The 23,088-nt window shown below is 51.1% G+C and overlaps 1 protein-coding gene and 1 long non-coding RNA gene across 3 annotated transcripts in view; one reads left to right on the forward strand and one right to left on the reverse strand.

Annotated features, from left to right (window-relative positions):
• The window catches only part of LOC114015608 (uncharacterized), a 20,430-nt gene extending 12,715 nt beyond the window's left edge, over window positions 1-7,715 (reverse strand). Inside the window, exons 1-6 of the long non-coding RNA XR_008734808.1 lie at window positions 7,058-7,715; window positions 6,204-6,306; window positions 5,594-5,679; window positions 4,879-5,034; window positions 2,781-3,290; window positions 299-2,110 (exon numbers count right to left, since the gene is read on the reverse strand). This is a non-coding gene — a long non-coding RNA (uncharacterized LOC114015608). The remainder of the gene's footprint in view (window positions 1-298; window positions 2,111-2,780; window positions 3,291-4,878; window positions 5,035-5,593; window positions 5,680-6,203; window positions 6,307-7,057) is intronic.
• The window catches only part of IL12RB2 (interleukin 12 receptor subunit beta 2), a 24,555-nt gene extending 5,818 nt beyond the window's left edge, over window positions 1-18,737 (forward strand). The window contains exons 5-16 of one of the 2 annotated variants that reach the window (XM_027804023.2): window positions 1,587-1,762; window positions 1,965-2,104; window positions 2,766-2,919; window positions 5,612-5,691; window positions 8,870-9,086; window positions 10,341-10,541; window positions 11,870-11,971; window positions 12,051-12,206; window positions 13,013-13,150; window positions 14,386-14,473; window positions 15,087-15,186; window positions 15,506-18,737. In XM_027804023.2, the coding sequence (XP_027659824.2) occupies window positions 1,587-1,762; window positions 1,965-2,104; window positions 2,766-2,919; window positions 5,612-5,691; window positions 8,870-9,086; window positions 10,341-10,541; window positions 11,870-11,971; window positions 12,051-12,206; window positions 13,013-13,150; window positions 14,386-14,473; window positions 15,087-15,186; window positions 15,506-15,970 (2,017 nt within the window). In that variant the 3' untranslated portion in view covers window positions 15,971-18,737. The remainder of the gene's footprint in view (window positions 1-1,586; window positions 1,763-1,964; window positions 2,105-2,765; window positions 2,920-5,611; window positions 5,692-8,869; window positions 9,087-10,340; window positions 10,542-11,869; window positions 11,972-12,050; window positions 12,207-13,012; window positions 13,151-14,385; window positions 14,474-15,086; window positions 15,187-15,505) is intronic. The other variant, XM_055725184.1, reaches the window with a different exon arrangement.
• Window positions 18,738-23,088: the final 4,351 nt, after the last annotated feature.

The following is a 23,088-nucleotide window of genomic DNA, read 5'->3' on the forward strand; positions in this document are numbered from 1 at the left end:
GAGTAACGCAGGGACATAGGTTCTGCAATACCTATACTCATATCTTCGAGGGGGTTTTTTATTTTTACGTCATTTATTGAAGCTGTACCCTTATCAAAGCATGTGAAAGCATTGGTTCCCAAGTCAGCCCAAGGCTGCCACGATGGCAGAAGCCGCAGGAGCAGCTGAAGCCCCTGTTCCACCCGCATCCACGTGTGCCGCATCGCGGTGGGTGGGCTCCGCCGGGGTTCAGTGGGTGAGCAGGGACTGCCGAGGCACGGCTCCCTTTTGGAAAGCGAAGGGTAGCCAGGGGAGTCACCTGGAAACGGCTGCTCCAACCTGCTGCTTTCCTGTGGCGGGGCTCCTTCATGGTTGGCAGTGCCTGCACCAGAAACTCTGCCAGCAGAGCTGCTCACTGTCTTGGAGTTTAGCTGAGGAGGCAGAGAGGGACTTTGCTTGGAAATGTGTTATTTTTGCTTCCTGTTTTAGATCCAACCTGTATTTTTGTTTGCTCTGGTTTTGCTGGGCCTTCGCTGAAATAGATTGTGGTGACTCCTGCGGCAGTCTGTGGGGAAGGAGCAAGGCAGAGCCTGTCAAGGCACCTTAGGAGACCTTTGGGACTCACTGTGCAGAGAAGGAACCTTATTACAAACCTCTATTCAAGCAAATTTCTGGGTGGAATGAATTAGTGTTGCTCTTTGCAAGACGCAGGGTAGGCTGAACTCACCCCCGGTTGTTCCCAAGGTGCTGCATGTCGACCACTTCCTTGGCCTGCAAGGTTCGGTCTTCTTCACCTGCTGCTTCTTCACCTGCTTCTGTCGGCCAAAGTAGCAGTAACTTTCTTACTAGCTTGTAGAAACCTGTTGCTGCTCTTTAAGCAGAAGGAGAATAGATGGGTAACATGCAGAAGAGCAGAGAAATGCAGGTATGGAGTCCTGTAATTGTTGTGACAGAGAGAGCGAGCAGTGCTGGCTAGTGAATTATTAAATATATTAAAAAATACAAAAAGTCAGCCTGAAGCAATGTAATACAAATGTCTCTGGTTCAGGTGGAAGGAAATACAGAGAGAAGCTAAATGAGTTACCCAAGGCAATGGTTGAATGACAGATTGAGAATTAGAAGTTGTGTTTGAAGCCATGCACCCTGACCGTTAGACTACAGATAAATTGTATTTTTAACCACTAACATGTAAAAAACAACCAAGAAAAGCAACCAAAATCCATCATCCCCCCCCAGATTCTGTGTACCGACACCTACGCTCACTCATATAGAAATATTAGGTAGCCACTATACCATCAAAAGGAACCTGCGCACATACTTGCAGCTCAGGGGAAATCCAGAAGTATTTCCTTTGTCTGCAGTTAAACCCAAAACCTGATTTAGCTGGAGGAGTATTTACCGTCACCACCGTCCTTGAGCGGACAGACCTGTCCAGGGGCAGGTGTCCTACCCGGTGTTCAGCGCCGTGGTCCTCCCTCGGCAGCCAACATGCTGCTGGGCACCTCAGCCCCACGGCACGCCAGCCCCACGGCACGCCAGCCCCAGCCCGGGCTGAGCTGTCTTGGCATAGGTGAGATATTAACCAAGCATTTTTCCTTCTGTTCCAGGCTATCAAATGGGACAGATGTCTTATGCGTTTCAGAAAAAAGTCTGAATAAGAAGTTTGGCTCGCTGGCTCTCAGCAAGTTGAATTTTGACTGTACTTACACTGTTGTGGTTGCTGCCTCCAATGAGCTGGGAAGTGCTTTTTCACAACCGCTGGTGTTCATGTTAATAGACATAGGTAAATGCGTTACTTGCTGCCTTTCAGTTAGCCCTGGCCCTTTAGACAGACCTGAAAACATGTTGAGCGCTTTCTTATTTAAACCACTCAGAAAAAGCATCCATCCAGTCTAAACCAGTAATTCTGTTTTCCACGTAACCTCCCATTCCGCACCACGCTGCATATCTGAGCGCTCTTTGCTTCTTTCTGTTTTTGCTGCTAGTGAAACCACATCCTCCCAACTTTCTTGTGGAATTTGAAAATTCTTCTGTGACCAACTGCACCTTCTTTTGGCACGGTGAAGCACAAGCACGGCACTGCAGGCTGAGATACCGTCCGCTTACCAGGCACACTTGGAGCATGGTAATCCTCGTTGGAACAAAGGAGGTTACGATCCTTGGAGATTGCTTTAATATCATTATTTCTTACTAAAATCAAATTTGCCCAAATTTACCTTTCTCTGCTCTTTAACACCATATGTAAGAAAAACTACTGCCTACTGGTCAAAAGTGATCGTTGGTCTAAAACTGAACAAAGGTAAAACGCTGATCCTGTAAAAAAGCGCGTGCATGAGTATTTCCCCGCATGTCCAGCGTCCGTGTGATGGACCAAAGAATCAGAGGTTATGTCCGACCCACCGCTTTCCTGGAACACAGTCAGCGCTGCCCGCCGCTGGTGGCTACTGGCGTGCCATTGCCCCGCATCGGCGCCCACCCCCGTGTTGGTGGGAAGCCTCTGCTTTTATTTTGAGTGGTAAAAGTTTTGCTTAAATTTGAGTAAGACGCATGAAAATTTGTTATCTTCACATAATTAAATGAGGGATTTTTTCAGATGAAGAGCTGCAAGCCCGATGATTCATTGCTTCATTCTTTGAGCTGTTCAGGTTGCCTCCAGTCAGGGGTTTCCCCGCTGATTTTTGAAGACGTGTTTTGGCTGGCTGGGCTTCCTTCGGGCATTGGTAATTCAGCCTCAACCTCTAGTTCCTTGTGAGTTTAACGTTATGTGTCCTTTATCTTCATTAAAGGTTGAAAGCTTAAACTGCAGTTTAAGTGAAAAATGCAGTCTTCACGGTCTGGAGCCTCACACAGCCTACGAGTTTCAGGTCAGCTGTAAAATTCACCCCAAGCGAGGACTGTGGAGCAACTGGCGCACGTACCAGACGTGGACTCCCGAAGCAGGTAACACCAGACGGCATCTCCTCCACTAAGCCCAAGTCTAATATTTGCCTACAAGTGGAAAATTTAGCTAATGCAGCCCAAACACTGCTGGGGTTTTGCTGGCTGGTTTGCAGAGGCTCTATAGGTCCAGATCCAGAGCCAAAAGGGAAGTAATTTCTGTAAGGGAATTGCTTTTCTAATGAACAAAAAAAAAAAAAAAAAAAAAAAAGGAGCCGTTCAGGTTTCTTGCAAAACAGGAATTGCAAGAGCGCACCGAGGAGGTCCGGAGGATGTGTTTATTTGACATTGCGGAAGGTTGGAGGGATTTTCCCAGAGCTGTAGTGTCCTGCTGCATCGTGGCATGCCTGGGAGTGGCAGATTGTGCAGCTTCACTGGGGAAAGAAAAATACTTCGTATTGGCTCATACCTGAGTGTTTCACTGAATTCCCGCAACAAGCCCATAGCTAAGCCTGGGTGACTGCTCTGTCTCCCGCTGGTGCTAACACCCCCCAGCTTGGGCGCCATGCTAGGGCACCCGGAGCTTGCTCGGCCGCTCGCGGAGGAGCTGGGTGAATCGGCTGGGAAACTGCCTGGGCGCTCTCAGTTCTGCAGGGGCCAGTGGGCTGAATTCTGCCAACTCATCTTTTCCCAAGTGGAGAAGTTATTTCACCTGGAGCCTGCCCAGGTGAGCCCTCCACCACGCCATGGAGTCACTGGGGACCCCCGTGGCTTCGGCGGAGCAGAACCTGGCCTTCGGGAGAGATCCCACCAGGAATCCGGTGAGGAAAGGGCGTTTCTGCCCCAGAGGAGAGCCCGACAGGCTCCAAGGACACCAGCGCCACCAGCCCCACCAGTTGCAATGCCGGCTGCCCTGGGCTGGCTGCCCACTCACACCCCTGCCTGCCCCTGGAGCCGCACAAACGCGCGTGCCACGGGACTTTCAGTTCTTGCAAGAGGAGAAAGCTTCTCAGAAGTTTGTGTTTCAGCAAGGATGCATCAGCTGCTTTGGCATCCTCTCCTTTCATCTCCTATTTAGCTTTCATTGCTCTTTTTTTGTGAATTACTCAGCTTTTCAGGCGAGCGCCACTGTTACTCACGCTGTTCACCACTGCTGGCAGCACCAGTTTCTGTAAGGAGCACTGATTGATGCAAAAGGTGTGAAATTTTCCCTCCCTCCCCCACTTTCCTCTCAACAGTTTTCTCGCCCTTCTCGATGCACCCTGGGCTTGCCACGGCATTTGTGGCCATTACCCCTCTACCCAGCCGGTGGTACAAACCAAGAATCTTTAGCGAGTGGGGGAGCGTTGTCTGTCCCCAGGCTGGGTGACAGCAAGGGCAGGTGGGCGGCAGGAAGCCCTGGCACCCCGCAGCTGCCCGTCCTTGAGGGAGCTGAAGTCCTACACATGAGCCTGGCCTTTTGCAGCCTCAGGAGTATGCCTTCTCGATGAGGGGAATTTTTTTTCTAATTTTATATTAGAAAATTCTAATTTTTATATATATAAAATTCTGTTTCTCTAAGCGTCACCAACCACAAAACTTGCTTTATGCAAGCACTGTTTAAAGTGAGCATTTTTTCTCCCCCTCCACTAATTCATGCAGCTCACACATGAAATGAAATACAAAATCCAGGCTGGACTCTGACAGGTGCAATCCCATTTCCCGCCCCCCCAGGTTTGAGCTTGCCCCTTCCTCCCTCTTTCACGGCGAGTGTGCTCTGGGTTTATTTCTTCTGTCGGTCCTGCTTATTCTTTCTGCACCAGTCGCTGTTTGCACTTAATACAAGAGAAATTGCTCCTAACACTGCTGGCACTGGGGGGTTCGTCTGCCTTTGAACAGAGCAGACAGCCGGCAGCCCCGCTCTAACTGGGCTGTGCAACAGCTGCCCGCTGCTCAGGTTGTTAGCAACAATGACTGCTCGAGTCTGATGAGTTCATGCTGGCCAGGGACCCCGAGGGACCCTGAGGGACCCAGCCTTGTTACCTTTTGGCACGTTGCCTTTCTGTAGGCGCGCCCCCGATTCTGAACTGCTGAGGCACATCTACCGGTTTCTGCAGCCAGGACTTTGCTTTGGCTTTAGTCTGGAAGGTTCATCCGAAACACCAAGGGCTCCCAGTCACCCTGCGACCACAAGGAGACCTGTGGGAAGAACGGGGGGTTTAAGGCACCCCTGAGGAGGTCCCACCTGACCAGCTGTTGGAGACACTTATTGCCTAGAGCCAGGCAGCCAGACCTCACAGACCCCACAAACCCCCCCACCTGAGGCTGCCCGTTTTAGGGCTGATGTAGCCAGCCCCCAGGACCCCAACTGGCCTCAGCTTTCGGGCGCAGGGAAGAGCTGCTCCTGTCACCTGGGTGTGCAGGCTTCCTCGGGAGCCGTCCCGAACAGCCGGGCAGGGTAAAGTCCTGCAAAAAGGACTTTATTTAAAATAATTTAATTTAAAATTTAAAATTTAAAATTTAAAAGAAATTTCAGGGGAAAAAAAAGGGTAAAGCAGAGAAAAAACCTCTCTCGGGTTTATGGCTTGTTCTCTTCATGAGCACCAGCTCCAGCTGCCACGGCACCAACGGGCTGTTACATGTTGCATCATTTCAGGGGCATTTTAAATCCAAAATTGTAATTGTCTGGGGGTTTTTACCTCCTTTGCCTACTCAGTGTTGTGTTTTGCCTCAAAGCACAGCCATTAATGCTGCTCACCTTCTCCTCCTGTGCCAGTGCCAACCGGGATCCTAGACGTCTGGTACCGGCAGCAGGACATGGACTCCCAGCAGCAGAACATCTCTCTGTTTTGGAAGGTAAGTTCAGCGCAAGCTAAGCGGAGGCAGGAATGATCAGCAGGGTTAGCGGGGGAACCCCGCCTTACGCGTTCGCAGGGTAGGACTGAACCCAAGGAGAGCACAGGGTTCTTGCCAGCCCCCTGTGACAGGGGCACGGACCAGCTCCACCGCCCAACTTGCCTCCCATGGGAGGTTCAGCAACTCTTTTCCACCTGCAATTTCCCTTTTCCAGTTCCCCAAATTTTCTGTCATGCTGGAAATGCGAAGCGTTCCCAGCCCATGGCATCAGTGGAGGTACCACAGCTCAGTTACCACCTACGGAAGACACACATTCCCTCCCCCTTTCCACAAGGCACCCTGTGACCCTCACCGTATAGCTAAGGGGACAGGTAACAGCCTTACACACTTCCTAATTTGTTTTCTAATTAATACCTCCCTCTCCTTGTCCTCCGCCTTGCCGTTGTTTGCCGCGTTGGCCACACACGGCCAGGACAGAAGGTCTGGGAGGGCAGGAGGACACCATGTCCCACCTTCCCCACACGCCATGTCCCACGTTCTTTGCGTCTCTGCTTCTGGATATGAGCTTCCTTCAGAGCTCTGTTCTGCTTACACGAAGAACAAAGCAATGAAGAACTGGGGAAGCAAAAGAGGCAACTTATTGCTATAGCCCTTTAAGGTGACCATACTCCCAAAACCCCTGAGCTGGATGCAGGCTGAGGGCCCCGTGGGCACCCCCGGCACGGCTGGCTGGGGCTCTTGCCGTGCAGCTGCAGCAGGAAGACGCTGGTTTTCTCTGCAGGTGTGAAGCAGGTGCTGGGTGACCTGCATGCGAAAGGCTTTGCTGATAACCAAGCTGCAGATCCGAAATGGGACAAACGCAGAGTTGAAAAAAGCCGGTGGCTGGTGTCTGCCAAGCAGAGCCTCCTGCGAGCGGAGGGCTGAGACCCCAACCAGGGAAACTTCAGAAAGAATTCAGATTAAAACCCAGCTATAGGGTAAAAATCCCACACTACCATACACCACCACCCAGCTCAGGGGAAAGGCTTACGCCAGGTCTGCTATACTGGTGCTCCCAGTGAAACCAAGCCCTGTTACCAGTGCTGAGTTTCTCCAGCATTACCAGCCCAAACCTCAAAGCCACATCCAAGAGGAATTTACAGATTGTGGGGCATTTTGCTGTGGTGGCTTTATTTCACCACCGGTAAGATATATTTTTTTTTTTTTAAAAGCATGAATTATTTTTGACTTCCAGTTTGCAATCTCTAGATAACATTCCAATTACTGTCATACCTCCTCCCCATCCCCCCAAGCACCATGCCATAAGGGAAAGCAGAATTCTCCTGTCATTATGTGACTCCAGCCCTTGCGGCTTGAAGACACGTACCTCTCGGAGGCGTCCCTTGTGGCAGCGAGCTGGCGGGACTATGTGTCAAAGCAGGCTTCCTGCAGCACCGTTCATAAAACAGGTCCAATACATTGCTCTTATAGCACTCACCACAGCTACAAAGCAAAAGACTCAGCCTCAGCACCATGTCCCGTCAATATATGTTCTCCTATTTTCACACAAGTCCCAAGGAAAAGATCACCAGTATAATTTTAGCAGGCTTGCGGAGCAGTTCCAGTGCTGCATTGGTCCTGAGCCACTGCCAAAGCCATTGTCACGGTGCAAACATTTTCCTATTTTTGAAAGTGGTTTTTCTCTCTTCCTGTTTTTGTTTTCTGATGGCAAAAAGCAGCCAAACAAAATGAACTTGCTGCATAGGAACCGCAGGAAACTGAAACTGAGAGCACAACTGCAAACACCCGGCGTGGAAAAACCAGCCGGAGGTGTCACACAGGACAGCACGGAGCAACTCTGCAGAGATGTCTATTCCGAGTGATTAAATTTAAATAATTATTTGTCATAGCTTTCAGTAAAAATCCAGATTTCCCCCCCAGAATAAAAACCGGCTCATTTTCGCAAATCCAGCTGTGCAGTTCATACTCTTTTTTTCCACACCTTGTGAAAAGCACGGCTTGCATTCAGACCCCAGGAAGGAGAAGGCTGCGTGTTGCACTGCCCCCAGCTACACTGCTGCTTGGGAAGTCAGCGGCTCGCAGCAGAAGAGCTTTACTAAACTGGAATTAAACAGGAATAATAAATAGGAAATAAAAAGATATGCAGCCTGAAGAGAGACTCTCAGGTAAATGCGTGCTCATGGCCCTACCATTCAGATGAACAGGTTACACCAATTCATACCAAATGAGTTAACCCATTTCACGCGGCTAGGGGCCACGCACTGCCAAAGGCGGAGCAGTGGCAGAGCTGGGATAAGGCTTGGGAACGGAGTACAGGCTGCAGGCTGTACAGCAGCAAAATCAAAGGGAAAAATCACGACAGGCTGTTACGTGGTACAGGTTTTACACAAATGTGCAAAATCGTGGTGGAAAGGGGCAGTTGCGCAGCAAGGACGCTAGCTTTCTTTGGAAAAAGCATTATTTGTGTAACAATAAGAGCACATGTTTACTTACAAACATGTATGCTTAGGTTGGTACTGCGAGGGCGATGCAAGATTTGTACTGTGGGCCAACAGATATTAAGTTATTAAAAAAAAAAAAAAGTATTACAGAAGAAAGCAGTCTCCACAAGCAAGCGAGCAACCTCTGTAGCACTGCTTGCTTCCTTCAGCTTTTAGAAGGACGTAGCACCTGATAATCGGTTACCAAAGAACATCAGCCGGGGTGTGCTGCAGCCCAGCATGTGGCACCACTGCTGCACATAACCTCTCCACTATTAAGAGCAGAAAAGGAAGAGAAAAAATTACCTTTCTCTCAGAGCTCCTCACTTAAATGGGGCGGCTTCAGCATCTGGGTTAGGGTGATGCTCCACAGCCACCAGCCGCTGCCAGGCAGGGGGCTGGGGGAAAACCTCCCCCCTGCCCTGCACGGGTGGGCGAACTGCAGTCCCCATGAGTGCCAGCTTGCCAAAGCCTCGCTCAGGAGGGCTTATGGTATGGCACAAAGACCCCTTTTGTGGCCATAGGTTTGTTTAAAAGCAGGTGAAATACTCAGTTCACAAACAGCCAACAGCAGCATCCTGCAGGAGCAGGTCTGAACCTCCGTGGGCAGCCTGCTGCAGCACCCCGGCACGGCACCCTGGCACCTTTCTGCAGCCTTTGCTTGTCAGGAGAGGGTAACAAATGCATTTTCCTCGCAGGCTTTGAGCAAGGCAGAGGCGAGAGGAAGAATCCTGCAGTACACAGTGACCTTTGAAGCCCTGGGCCAGCAGAACCTGGCGGCAGAAGCACACCATACCACCCAAACCAGCTACGCCAGAGTCACGCCGAGGGTGGGCTACAAGATAACCGTCACCGCCGAGAACTCGAGGGGCAGGTCCCCCCCGGCATCCATCATGACCGAGCCGGGCACCCAGGGTAAGGGCTTCTGCTGGGTCTGGACCACTGGTAATGCCACCAGTGCTCTGCTTTGCACCATGCACCACGGCAGCGTGCAGGTCCCTCCGCCGTGCGCTCATTCCCATCTCAAGGAATCCTCGGGGATCCGTGGACTCAGTTTGTGATGTGGTCGGGGGGCAGTTTCATGACACATTAGGTTGCCCTGCGTTAATACTGCTGTAATTATACCTCGGCCCCTCCCGCCGACACAGGTAAGCCACACCATCAGCCACCCAGGCACCTGACACAGCAGAAAATTAACCACACAAAAAAAGGGTGGGTTTTTTTCTCTTGCATGAGGGAGGTAGCGGGACTGAAGAGAAGGTGATGGTAAGGGGAAATCACACAAGCTTTATCTCCTGTGAAATTGCACTCTGCTGTAGCCACACAGCAAAATTAACAAGTGTTCCCTGAGCTCACCCAACCCCAAATTTCCTGTGCCAGTACCAGGCACAACAGAGCCTCACAGCCTCAGGTTGTTCATTTAAAGAAGCATTTTGCTGTTTGTACTTGTCCTGGTGTAACATCAGTAAAGCAGCAGCAAAGCTGTTGCCTCACCTTTTCCCAGTGCGGCACGGAACACTGGCGGGATGCTTTCCTCCTCCAGGGGTGGATGCACGGCTCCTCAGCTCGCAGGGTGCATTGGGCACAGGAGACCTTTGTTAAGCAGAGATAGGATTAGTGCAGAAATATCGCTGGTATCTGATCATTTGGAGGCAAGTAGGACAAGAACTGCTTTGTGGGCTCAGTTCAACTGTATTCGTCAGAGAAACTGTTCAGAAAAGTGCTGGGTTTATACTAGGGATAAAACATTGACGACTTCCCCAACACTTTCTCCTGCAGGATAAAGTAACCTGGCTGTGAAAGCAGTAGCTTTGGTGTCATGGAGATGCTGCATGTTTGTGGCTCTATCACGGGAGCAAGGACTTAGTTATGTCTCATGACAGCATCTTCTCAGGGTTTGGGGACGGTACAAACAAGCAGCGCTGGGGATGCTCAAACCGCTGCACCATGGGACAATACAAGAATGTGGCTCTATTCCTATCGTCATAGAGGTCACCCTTGCATAAAGACCTTTTCTTTCAATTGCAGTTTATTTTTGTACTTCACAGGGTGCTGAACTAGATGAGACACAGTAAAAAACACGTATCAAACTTACCGAGCCCGCCCAAGGTTAAGGCATGTTTGTGCTGACGGTGTGTTTTTTGTTTGGTTGCTCTTTCTCCCCGTAAGATCTACCTCCTCCTCAGAAGGTGACTGCCGTAGCCATGGGAAATAGCAGCATCCTCGTCAGCTGGGAGCCGCCCATCAAATCGACCGCATCCATCAGCGGGTACGTGGTGGAGTGGGCGGCCGCGCAGAGGAGCTGGCGCCTGGAGCCCCCCCCAGCCTGGGTGAAGCTTCCAGCAGCCAACCGGTCCGCACGGATAGCAGGTAACTGCCACGCTGGGTAGGACACGCCTGAGGCATGTTGGGGTCTGCAGCGGGTCTGCAGATAAGTTAGTTGACCTCAAAGACTTAGCCGTGTACCTTTAAGACAGCCACAAATTGTCAGGTATGTAAACAGGGTGTTAAGAATCGGAACTTAGAACCGCAGCATACGGGCACCTACAACACCTTGCACCTACGGGCACCTTGCAACAGCAAATAGCAAGCAAGAAGGAGGACACAAAAACCTATCAGGGTCTAACACCTGCACTGGCTAACATACATAAATAGTTTCTATAAACAATAAAGGCCATTTTGTCCGAACCCAGCCACGCAGACATAGTGTTTCTTTTAAGTCCACCTCGACTTGCGTCACCACAGAGGCACCATTTTATTTTGACAGCCTTTTAAAGAACAAGTCCAATTCTAATTGTTATCAATTCAGCATAAGAAATGACAGCTTTTAAAGCTTTCGATATAGAAGGAAAAAAAAATAATCTGCAGCCACTCTGGGCTGAGCTCTGCAGCTGAGGTTTGTATCAGGATTAGTAAAACGTCTCTAAAAAACCCCAGTCCCTCCAGACTGAAACAAGCCAGCTAGAGGTACAAGAGATCAAAGGCTCAAGAAAAGACGATTTCCTTCCTACTGATTGTTGGTTACTAATCCCAGCCAGCACTACGTGTCAGTGTTCTGCACACCGACTAGTACGAAGTTATGTGGAGGGTGACAGCGAGTATTCCCCTCGTTAGTCTTTCCTACCCTCTGTCCCAGAGCTGTGCCTCCAAGGTAGTTACATCCCCACTCCCGAACGAGCTGGCAAAAGCAGCGTACTCACGCCATGGCTTCGTGCTCTGCTCTGGAAAGCAGCAACACGAGCTCCTGCTGGTCGGGGGCCGGCAGGAGCAGCCCGGAGGAGGATGCTCACATGAAATCATGGGGAAGAAACAGGGTGTGAGTTTCTCATGCCTCCTAAGGGACCTCAGGCATAGCCAAACCCTGCGATAAGCTGGGTGATCACTGTTCACCTCCTGCCCTTACCTGCAGCACAAACTGGGGCCCAAGGGTTCCTTCAGAGGGTACCGGTCTGCCAGCGGCTGTTGCTTCAAGAGGAACAAAAGGATTTGCCCTTCAGGAGCACCAGCTTCACTTGCTTGATGCACAGGAGGGCTCTGCCAAGCGATGAGGAGATCACAAAGATTTTTCTTCCTTCTTTATGACAGATGCATTAATAATCAAAAGATTAATCTCAGATTTAAGCAGCTTATGTAAATACTTCAGCCACAGCTGTGAATACTTTAACCAGTAACCATCCACTTTTTGTTTCTTTATTTAGAGCACATAAAAGATAATGTGTGCTACCAGATCAGCGTCTTTGCACTCTATCGGGATGGAGCTGGACAAGTGGCATCAGTTAGGGGATACTCAAGAGCAGAAGGTAAATCGCAGTAATACTCCTCCAGATGCTTTTAACCTAGCTGAAATGCAGCTTTAAAAGTCAGTCTTACATTTTGCAGCACCATCAGCCGGCCCCCAGATGTACGCAACACCGCAGGCAAACGGCGTCTTGGTTTCGTGGGAGGACATCCCTGCGCACCACCAAAGGGGCTGCATCACGGGGTACCACATCTACCTGCAGAAGAAGGATGGGCAGGCAGCCCCAGATGTCTACAGTAGGTATCTGGTGAAGACCAAGGCGCTGTGGACGTGCTGTGGGTGGAGGATAGAGGGGAGCGAGAGGGAGATGCCTTCAGAGAGCTCCGTGAAGTCAAGGACTCACAGGAGGGCTGCCAGCGAGATTCCGTCAGCCCCTCTGCTGCCACCCCCAGCAGCCCTGCTGCCCCAGCGCTTCCAGCTTCAGTCAGGTCCCTCCAAGTTACTCTGAGCGTGGCATTTATCACATCGCTCCTTGCTTTTTAAATGTATTTATTATTACTATTTTCTCAGGTCATAACCAATGCAAACCTCTATAATTATTGGCAGGGTAAAATAACAGATTTCATATTGGTGGCCTCCACCAACAGACGCTGTGCACGCGAGACACGCTGGGCAGGCAGCACGCGCCCCATTCCCACACCTGCTTTTCCCACCCAAGCCCTCTCCCACTTTGCCTGCGTAACTCCCAGGCTTCCACTCAATTATTTTTTTTTTTCCTTAACTCGATTCAGAAGTTGCGTGGCAGTGTTTAACAGGTGCTTCATAGCTCCACCATACAAACCTCATTTTAGCCTGCAATGCTAACTCGCCAAGCGACAGCAGCCGGGGCCGGCGCGCGCAGCTCACACGGCAGCACAGGTCTGCCCGCAGCCCCAGCTCTTCCACCGCCCTTCCAGCGATTCAGTACCATAGAAAAGGAAATTAATTAAAAGGAGCAGATACCTCCCCACGCTCTGAGCTCTGGAAAGCCAGTTCATCCCAGCTAAATGCAGTAAAAATTTGTGCTAGGTGCTCCATTGGCATCTCCCGCTTTTCCTTGCAGCCATTTCCAACGTGACTGCGCAGCGCTGGTGGTACCTGGCCGACCTGCAACCCGGGGAGCTGTACACCCTCGGCATGACGGCGTCCACTGCTGCCGGAGAGGGGCCCTGGGGCAACAGCGAGCTCGTCTGCTTGGAAAGTAATGAGCCCCTGCCAGGACGTGGGGCTAGGAGAGCTCCTAGCCCTTGGCCCCCTGTTTTCCACAGGCTAGAGACGCTTTTCCTGCCTCTCTTTAATTAGCAAAGATCCCTGGTTGTTGTTTGATTACTGTAGGTTTCTAGTTTCAGCTGGCTTTAAAATGGAGCATCAATCTGCCTCCAAGCTCCCAGCTCTGTGCCAAGGCATCAGCCCTGCAGTTTATCAGCGGCTGAAGGCCAGCAGGAGGGTTGGCTGTGGAGGGGGAAGGGCTTGGTCCCCTCCAGCTGCTGGCCCAGATGTGTGCGCTTTGAGCTCTGGCACAGGTACCCGTGCTGCCCCCCACATCTCCCCGCGCTGGCGGCTCCCCCCAAGCCACTGAAGCAGCTGTCCGGGAGCCTTCCCAAGGAGCACGGCATCCCAGGGCTCCCGCCGCGCACATCCGCCTCGTGGGGTCCGGTCCCTTCTAGAGACCTTCTCCCAAAGACTCCTGACCACAGCTAGTGGCAGCAGTTGGAGTTTCTGCCCTGGAAGATGGGATTGCTTAGATCAAATTTGCTTTGAGCCCAGATCAAGGAAAACCATCACTAAACCCTGAGAAAGGGGTTGATAAAATTTATGCTGAGGTAGCATCAGAAAGTTTGCTGTGCTGCATTTCCTCCCCAGCAAAAACTTCAGCCGTGTACGTTAGGAAATTTGTCTCAGCAGCGTGGGACTGCGGGAGAAATCCAGGAAAGTGGGCTGGAGAGGAAATTAAAGCAATCCAGACAAGTTAAAAAAAGTTTCTGGTCTAAAAGCTGGATTTATGACAGCTGCATTTCAAGCAGGTAGTGCAAGCACAGCAAAGCCAAGGTGTCCGCTGAGAGGCAGTCAGCCACTGACAGCTGATTAAACGTGATGGGTTTTGCAAGATCTTTCCTACTTCACCCCCCACTGCACGCAGCACCCCGAGCGCACATCCTCATCGATACTTAATTGAGTACCGGGAAAGACACTGGCACTTGCGTGCTCTGGATCATGAGCTGCGTATCTCAGGAGACGTGGTTAGACGTCTCCACATCACAAAGTACTGTTGTCCCCAGCAGTCCACCCAGATTCCTGGTTTTGAACCAAAAAAAGTTGGTATGTTTTCTGGGTGCAAACGCTAGTCAGGCCATGACTGTTGCCTGACTTGAGCTAGTGTATTTAAATCTTTTATTTTTTTAAATAAAGATGAATGATGGGCGCTCTGTGTTTCAGGTGCTGGGGGCTGGCTGACTGTTGTGCTTACCTGCGGCGTCTTCATCTTCTCAGCCTGCATTTGTTCTGTACCTCCGGCAAGAAAAGCGTGAGTGGATCCGTTACCTTCCAATAAAACACGGAATTGTTATTAGAAGGGATGGTCGTGTCCTTTCAGGGCAGCTTGGGGAACAGTGAGGATTGCTCTGAATAAAGGTTCTGGACTACATAAATGACAAGAAGAACACCCGTCAAGCGTAAAATATAGATTTCATACATATTGTGAATTTTTAACCTAGAGCTCAAGGTCTGCTTCTGCTGAAACAAAACTGAAGGGGTACGATCATTGGCCATTGACCCGGGAGTAGAGTTACACCTTGGGATTAAAAACTGGTTTATTTTAGAGCAACACACACATGTTCGCAGCCAGATTTTCCAGGGCTGGGGCTCACGGCCATAGCCAGCAAGCTCTGGATACATAGAGGTTGTGCTAGTGATCGCAGGCAGACATCTGGCACACATCTGGCAGGAGGAGGATGCTGGGCAGCACCTCCCTCCACTCAAGAGCTGCACTGCCCCGTCAGCCACCCGGTGCCGCCTCCGTAGGTCCCTGCTATGGCAGGTTCATGATTAAACCTGGCGATCACATGCACAAAGAGCACGTCCCAGGTTGCGCTGCAGGTATCAGAATTCACACTTAATTGCACTTACTCAATTTGCAGGTTACACTCGCTCCTCTCCACACTTATGCCGCAGTGGCAGAGCAAAGCCATTCCAGACCCAGCTAACGCTACATGGGCTAAGAACTACGTGTCTACAAAGGTAAATTGTACTTTTTCTTGTTTTTCTTCAAATCCCACCACCTTCAGGGGGAAAAAAAAAAAAAAGCAAAAAAAAAAAAGCAATCAGAGCCATGCAAATCTCTTCATGAAGCAAATCCAGCTATTTCTGATAGTGGATAAGCTCTCACGTCATGCTCGACAGTAGGATTATCGGGCAAATTAAACATGAGAACAACACAGAGAGCTTGCATTTGTAGCGGCATTAGCTGCCGTGCGGAGGGATGCTTATGCGGGGGGCGGGAGGTCACGGGATACCCATCACACAATTAATTATCCCTGCCACGCATGCCCACCCCGAGGGCGAGCTGGGCTTGCCCTGCAGCCTGCCCCTGCACAGCGCCAGCGGCTTTGAAGAGCCTGAAATAACTCAAGTAGAGGAAGCCTTCACGAAGCCTGGGCACCGGGACAAGCTCCTCTTGGGCAGCACCGGGGGCAGCGGCTCGGGGCAGGAGACAGAATACCAGCCTCTCCCCAGCACGGCGGACGGGGAGGTTTATGAGCAGCAGCTTCCTGATCTCTACAAGAGGATTGTGGTGGAGGCGATGGAGCACACAGAGACCGGTCCAGAGTACATCGCCAACCCCGTCGCCAACACGGACGCTGCGTACCTCCCCCCAGTCACAGGCACTACCAAAGACCTCCCTGAACTCGAGTGCGACCCACTCCCCGTCTTCCCGACAACTTTTTTGACACCCATAGCTTCCTATGAAGGGAACGTGACTTTGGCTACGGTGAAAATAAGCTGCAGCTCGTTCACAAGATAGGTGGTCAGGGTGATGTACGCCCGGCCCGATTTTTTGGCACTTTCCTACTCAGTGTGTGTCAGCAGAGCCAGCCCAGTAACTTGCACTTGGTAACATTTAACTGACAAGACCCCCAGCTCAGGACCGTTTCCAGCACTGCCCGTCACGCCTCGCTGTACCGCACAGCGGCTCCCCGCACCGCGCGCTGGGGGGAACCGAGGCCAGGCAGCGGTGAGCGCAGGACTGCGCGACCTGCCTTCTGGAGAGCTTTGTTAATTACTCCGGTTGGCTGCCTCAGGCCCCTGCCCCACTGCCTGAGCACCAGCAGCTCAGCCTGGCTTGGGCCCCCCCCCAGGCACCGGGGCCGTGCTCAACACCACCCCAGCCGCCGCTCACGTGGGAAGAGCGAGGAGCTGCACCGGGGCCGGCGCTCAGCACCCCAGCCCTCGCTCCTCCCGCTGCGCGCAGCAGGTCAGCGATGCCACACACAGCATCCGCAGCCACCCGTGCTAAGCCTCATGCCCTCCAGCAGCATTCCCCACCGCAGCCCCAGCACTGGCACCGAGTCACCGTGTTCCCCGCAGCACCGGTGCTACAGCCCGCGTGGGCAGCGGGAACACGGCCGGAGCGGGGCCGGCAGCTCAGCCCCCCGCCTGCCCTCGTGGCTCAGGGCGGCCACAGAGAAACCCGCTCCAGAAATAAAAGCAACAGGCAGGCACGTGTGCAGATGGGCTGGTGGAATGAATTTAAAGCATTTATTGAAATATTCTAATTACAGGTTTGAAGTAAGTGTTACACATTTAATGACTTTGTTTACTAGATGTGTGTATATATAAATAAAATGTTGGAAACCTGCTATTTGTTTCCTGTTGTTTTCTCTGGTCAAGCTCAAGTGCTAACGCTGCAGCTCTACACAGAATAAGGTGTCTTGAAAAATAAAGCCAAAGCACTGCTGCTGAGGTAGTCCAGACCTGACCTTACCTGGAGCATCCTCCTCCTCCTCCCCAGGATCGAGTGGCTGCTTTCCATCCGCGGCTACACAAGCTGTTGGGCAGTTGCACAAGCTGGTGACGAACCCCTCCTGTGATACCACCACCACCTCAGAGCACCTCCATGAACAGCCACGGTCCAACGTGGCGAGGAACCAGCCCACAGCCGCCCTGCAAAGGTCTCCTCACACCGCAGCGAGATGCACCTGCATCACATGGCTCTACCTCAAGGCCATGGCTTTCCCCACAGCCTTTCGCTTCATGTGAAAAGCAAAACTCAAGTGCTGGGTTAGGGAGGCGTCTGGTGGCTTGTTGCCCGTTTTCATTCCAGATGTGCCTATGCTACCTTCTACAGGAGGCCCACGCACTCCCAAGTTCAAAGGCACTGCAGGCCAGGCTGACACCAGGGTCTGCTCACCTGGCCCGGTGTGCCAAGGTCTGTGCCTCCACCCACGCTGCGCCCCCACCTCTGCAGTGGGTGAGTCTATCAACATAGGTGCGTGCACCAGAGTTTTAAAGTTTCTTAGGAACACAAAATGCAAACTCTGGCACCAGCTCTCCTGGCGTTAAGCTTTGCCAGCAACGCCCAGAGCACGCCTCTTTGATCAGCACAAGCCATCACAAGCACCCTGGCTCTTCTCAAACCTGAGCTCTCCAGCCTTCTGTTTCTGCATACCGCAAAACAAAGTACCGCCACCAGCGCCAACGTAGCTGCTGCCGGCCCGCAGCCGCAGGTATCCCTAGGAAGGAGATGTGTCCTGCTAAGGGCAGAGCAGCTCAGCTGCCCCAGCAGCCAGCAGCACATGGGACCCCCCGGCTGACCCCACTTCACTACGCTCAGTAACCAGAGCCTGCAAGCAAAGCCAGGGCTACAACGGCATGCGGCACTCCTCCTGAACGCAGCCTTTGGGGATAAGGGACCGAGGAACAATAGAGACTGAAAGACAGCTACCGCCCAGGCAAGCTCTCTCCCAAAGCAGAGGGGAAGGAGTGTGGCGAAACGCTGCGAGGAGCGGGAGCCACACTCCAGTAGCAGCTCCAGCGCGCTGCAGCCCCGCGACCCCACGGTGCACACCCCAGGGCTCCCCTGTGGCACCAACACCGCTGCCGATGCGTGCTCCTGCTGCGGCGCTGGCTGTAGCGCCAGCCATCCCCCACCGGTCCCTGCACCCACCTCTCAGGTCACCTGCGGCAGGAGGCTGCCCACCTCTCCCAGACGTGCCAAGGGATCCTTCTCCCATCACGGCTGCGGCAAAGCTTGTTCTTCCCACCAGGTAACTCGGCAGTCACTGGAGGACGACAATACTTACCTGCACCGCCAGAGCGCTGAAGGATCACGATTCTCAGGTGTGCCTGCGAGCACATGCGACAGCCTCTCGCCCGAGGCGCACGTACTCACTAGAACACAGCACAGCCACGTGCACTCCACCCTTGCCACCCAACACTTGCAAAGGATCTTTTGATCTGCAGGCTCCCAGGAAGGCAGGGAGGCTTTGCAGCAGCTCCACAATGCAGCCCTACTCATGTAGTTACCAGAAATTTATTTTGAGCTGTATTTCGGGATAGTATTTCAACCCTGGGACTTGTTTGCATCCTCGTTGCCACCTCGAAAGTGGCCCAGGACCTCCACACTCAGGGTCACAGGGGACAGAAGATGGGCTTCCACAAAAAAACAGCTGCCAAGAGCAGCCCACAAGCAACCTGCAGAGCAGCCACCCCTTTTAGCCTCTTCATCCAAGTCTCACACAGTGGTCCACCGTTACAGGGAACTGCCGCACTAAAAAACATGGAAGTAGCAACAGCCACCTCACCCTGACACGCTTCCCTCCTGCTCCCCACGGCTGCCCCACAAGGGCCACACCGGCTCACTGAGCCAGCCAGACCTCCAGGCGCTTTCTCAGCAGAAAGGGCAGCAGCCAGCCTTCTCCTTGTGCTCCATACAAGGCAACAGGAATCCTGCAACCTGTCGAGCACAAATCCCAAACACAACCGGGCATGTGCTAACTCAACCTGCTGAACGGGAAGGCTGCAGTTCACCCGATCCCATATCCCATTCACCTTCACCCTGCCCAGCAAAGAGCACACGAGTAAAGCAGAGCTCCATCACCTCTCGGGGTTCTGATGACCTTTGCAGCAACGTCTGACGGCTCAAGGACACCGCTGGGTAACTTCGGGCCAGCTCACGCCCTAGGGCAGCGAACCAACACACGGCAGCAGCCTCGGCTCCCACCGAGCCATCCCCACGGGCACCGGCCCAGCTGGGCTCTCCGGCAGCTCACCGCCCTGCCAACACGGGACACGCACCGACAGCTGTATGACGACCCAGAGCTGAGACGCTGCACACAGGTGACAGCCATGTAGCACACCAAGTCCACATGTTTATTTGCTTATCTTAAAGTTGTCATCATTGCTGAAACACGGAGAGAGAAGGAGAAAAAAAAAAAAAAAGCTGGTAAGCTCCTGCTTGCCTTTCTCTCTCCCGGGGAATGGAAGTGACAGCAGGCTCCAACCCATCTGTGGGGAACCCTGCCAGGGCAGTCCTGCACACCCTCCAACTCGAGCCGAAGCGCATGAACCCCTGCAACCCCGCAAACCTCAGTCCTGGAGAAGCAGCGACAGCCTGCAGGCCCCAGCCACAGCCCACCAGGGACAGCCACCGCTGCACCAACAGGAACAGACCCAAAGCCACTTCCTTAGCGAGAGCTCAGAATGTGAGAACAGCTTTGTTAGTCTACGTCCTCCTCTTGCACTGCCCCTTTTCACTCTCAAGTATTTCACTTGTGAAAGTAACAGACAGAAGGGAGGCAAACGACACCCCGACCCATCTCCAGCAAGGCCGTGAAGCACCATTCCCCCTGTCCCCAGCACAAGGCCACTCGCACCATCAGCTACACAAAGTGCACGAGAATTTTTTTACAAAGTGCCAGCTCTGCCATTTTGCTTTTTGGGTCTAGCGGCTGGTTCCAAGCTTTGGTCTCCAGCCCAGTACGCAGACATCTCCCACCTCTGAAGACCGTCCTGAAGTCACTCAAAGACCAACATCTCACTGGGACTTGGGTCAGACATCCAAGACAACAGAACTCCCATTACTGGCCTCTCCAGACCCGATCTGGCAACTGGACTCTGGCTGGGCATCGCAGACAAATCAGTACCTCAAGTCAGCTGCATACAACCAAATTAGACACCTATTGCCAAAAGAAAGTTGTTGGTTTTTTAACAAAAGGCGGCAAACTAAATCACAATTTTGTCATTAATCTATTTCTGCATATTGATCTTCAACATACGGACAACAGAACACTAGTGTTATTTCCTTGCTCATCAAGCACCTAGATAAATCACCGTGCGGGGCTTCACATAAAGCCTCACTCCAACCTCAAGAGACAAACAGCATCATTACTAAGACAACAGCCAATTGTTTCTAACTCCTACCTGGAAGTCTCCTAGCAAGGGCAAACAAACAGTCCCCCCGCCCCCTATCAGGGCGCACCCCCCCAGCAGGAATATGACTCTTGGCTTTCCTAGGGCAGCAGCCAGCACAGCGGGGGACTTGCCAACCACGGCATCGGGACATGCGGTGCCTGCTCAATCACACCCTGAGCCCGGCCAGGAAGCTGTTACCTGGCAAAGGCAGACCACACCAGCAGCACAACATGAAGGGAACATGGTCCTTGCAATGATTTTGGAAAAGCAGCAGGTTAGCAAATGCTGGAAGTGGCAGCTTTAGGCATACGTCCCGCGTTTATTAAAACAAGAGGTGTGGCTATGCAAACCAATCTCCACGGGCAAAGAGTCATTACAGTTGAAGAGCGGTCTCAACTCCTCGAACTGCAAACACCAGTATTCACACCAACTTCTAACATTTCAGAATTTACGTCCTTTCCCACACAGCTAACACTTGCATTTATTATCAGTCTTGTTTCCTCCCAGCATCAGCGGCATTCGACCTGTAAGATGAACTTTCATGCTCAAACCTTGCCATCGTTACATTCAAAAGATTTGCACCATGTGCTTCCCTCCGCTTCTCTCCAACTTTTTCTGCTGACCATCTTTTTCAAATTGTTCAGATTTTAAAAGGTCTAGTCCTCTGCATTTGGCATGACAGCAAAAGTAGCAAGCGAGAGGACAGAAAACATTACTAAAGAGCAAGCTCATTAATCGTAAGCCACTCAGGAGACATCTTCCCAAGGCAAAGTCCGTTCCTGGCAATGGAAACACCTGGGCACCATCACCACAGGCAGACTGGACCTCCTGGGGCAGAACCTAGACGAGACGCTATTAACCTAAGTGGTTACATCTCCATGTTTTCATGACATTTTTAAAAGAGCATGAAAATAAACCTTTATTTCAGTTAACACCCACCAATATTAAAGATATATGTTCACAGTTTTAGTTCTTGACACAAATGGACTGAAAGAGGCAAATTTACATCTATCAGAACAGCAGACGGACCAATTGTTAAGTACAAGCTGTCTTGAAAATCATAGGTGACATGCCATTCCGGGAAACTGCTCTATGCTCTAAAGCAGAAGGGAAAGCTCCTGACCAAGCCCAGCTAGCAGGGCCCCAAACAACTGGCTGGCTGGCCCAGAAGTCATCTGGAAAAAAAAGCTGAGTGGCAACTGAAAACAGCAAATATACAGTTTGGGTAAGGGGAGATTTTTATTACAGAGAAAGCTTTTCTGTGTTTCTGCGTATCGAGGCATTTATCTAATAGCAATAGCCAAGATGTCCCTAACATTGGAACTGCAACACGTTCTACCAAACCACGAAGAGGGAAGAGTAACAACTCGGTGCTGGACCGGCAACAGCCCCCACACCGAGCACCTGTGTAAGATCAGCTCAGAGTCAGGAGAAATGAACCAAGAGATTTTACCATCCACTGTTTGAAAACTTGCCTCCTTCTCACAGCCTGGTACTTCAAACTATAGGCGAGTGCACTAGAAAGTCTAACCCAATGATATTAACAGTGGCTTACAACAAAAACTTTTGTAGAAAATAGTTCAGATAAAGCAAGCCAGCTAAACACCACAATTAAGGAGTTTGATATTTCTTATTCAAAGGTCTCCAATACTTTTTGCCTGTCCTGTACAGCTTTTAAAAAAATAGGGCGTTACCTTTTGTTTTCTATCTACCTAGTTAAGAAACTACAAATATGTTATAAGCTGTCCAAAGTGTAAAACATTAAATGAGAAACCTGTTTCTAGCCTCCTAACAAATGCTGCAGATAAAAACCCTAAGAAACCCTCTTCATTAGTCATTGTCTCAACTCCTTTTGTGTACTGAAGTGGTAATGTTCCTGTTCACATGTATTAAATTAAACCTACGGCAAATTTCTACAGGGCAGGGGTAGAAAGGGTTTCTCACAATCGCTCTCCGAAAAACATTCACTTGTCAGCTAGCAATCAGAACTCAAACACTGCACAAAGCCAAAACAAAATTCTGATGGGAGAGGATACTGCTGGAGTTTTGTTTTGCATCTTTTTCTTGTATCACGCACAGATTGCAATGTCCCCGTCTGAAACAGTAAGCCAACGCTCCCTCCTGCCAGAGCCAGCCAAGGCCTGTGGTTTCTTCTTCAGAAGACCTGCCACTGCCGGAGCAGTGCTGCGAGTATATCAGGTACAGACGTACTCGCGTCCACGGACTCTGCTGCTAAATTCCACATCCCAGCCAGAGCAACAGCTGCCACCTTCCCCCACCTCCCAGCTCCAACAACAGGAAAGGTTACTCCAATCTACAGGGTACCCTCTCAAAGAAAAAGCATAGATAATTTAAAAACTTTTTTTTTTTTTTTTCGGCCAACAAAGCAACTTGTACTGTTGAAGGAAGGAGGAGGGAATAAAGGTAAAATGGGTGAGTGAAAGGTGTAATACATTAATTTTTAAAGAACTGTTTAGACCAATTATCCACACATCATCACTGCTGGATCCATACACAGGTATTTAACTATAAACCAATGTGCTTTCAATCTTTTTCAAGTACCTGGTATCAATTTTGTATAAAGATTTTGTGTAAACCATAGATGAAAAATGACTGGTTTTCCAAGTCTGAAATTAAGCATTAAAACTAAAGTACTCCAGGAGTTAGTATTCCATATAGCACTAACAGTCTGCCAAATTAAAAGTTTCACATAATCCAAAAAACCATGGG

The sequence above is a fragment of the Falco cherrug genome, chromosome 12, assembly GCF_023634085.1.
Source record: "Falco cherrug isolate bFalChe1 chromosome 12, bFalChe1.pri, whole genome shotgun sequence".
Classification (NCBI taxonomy): domain Eukaryota; kingdom Metazoa; phylum Chordata; class Aves; order Falconiformes; family Falconidae; genus Falco; species Falco cherrug.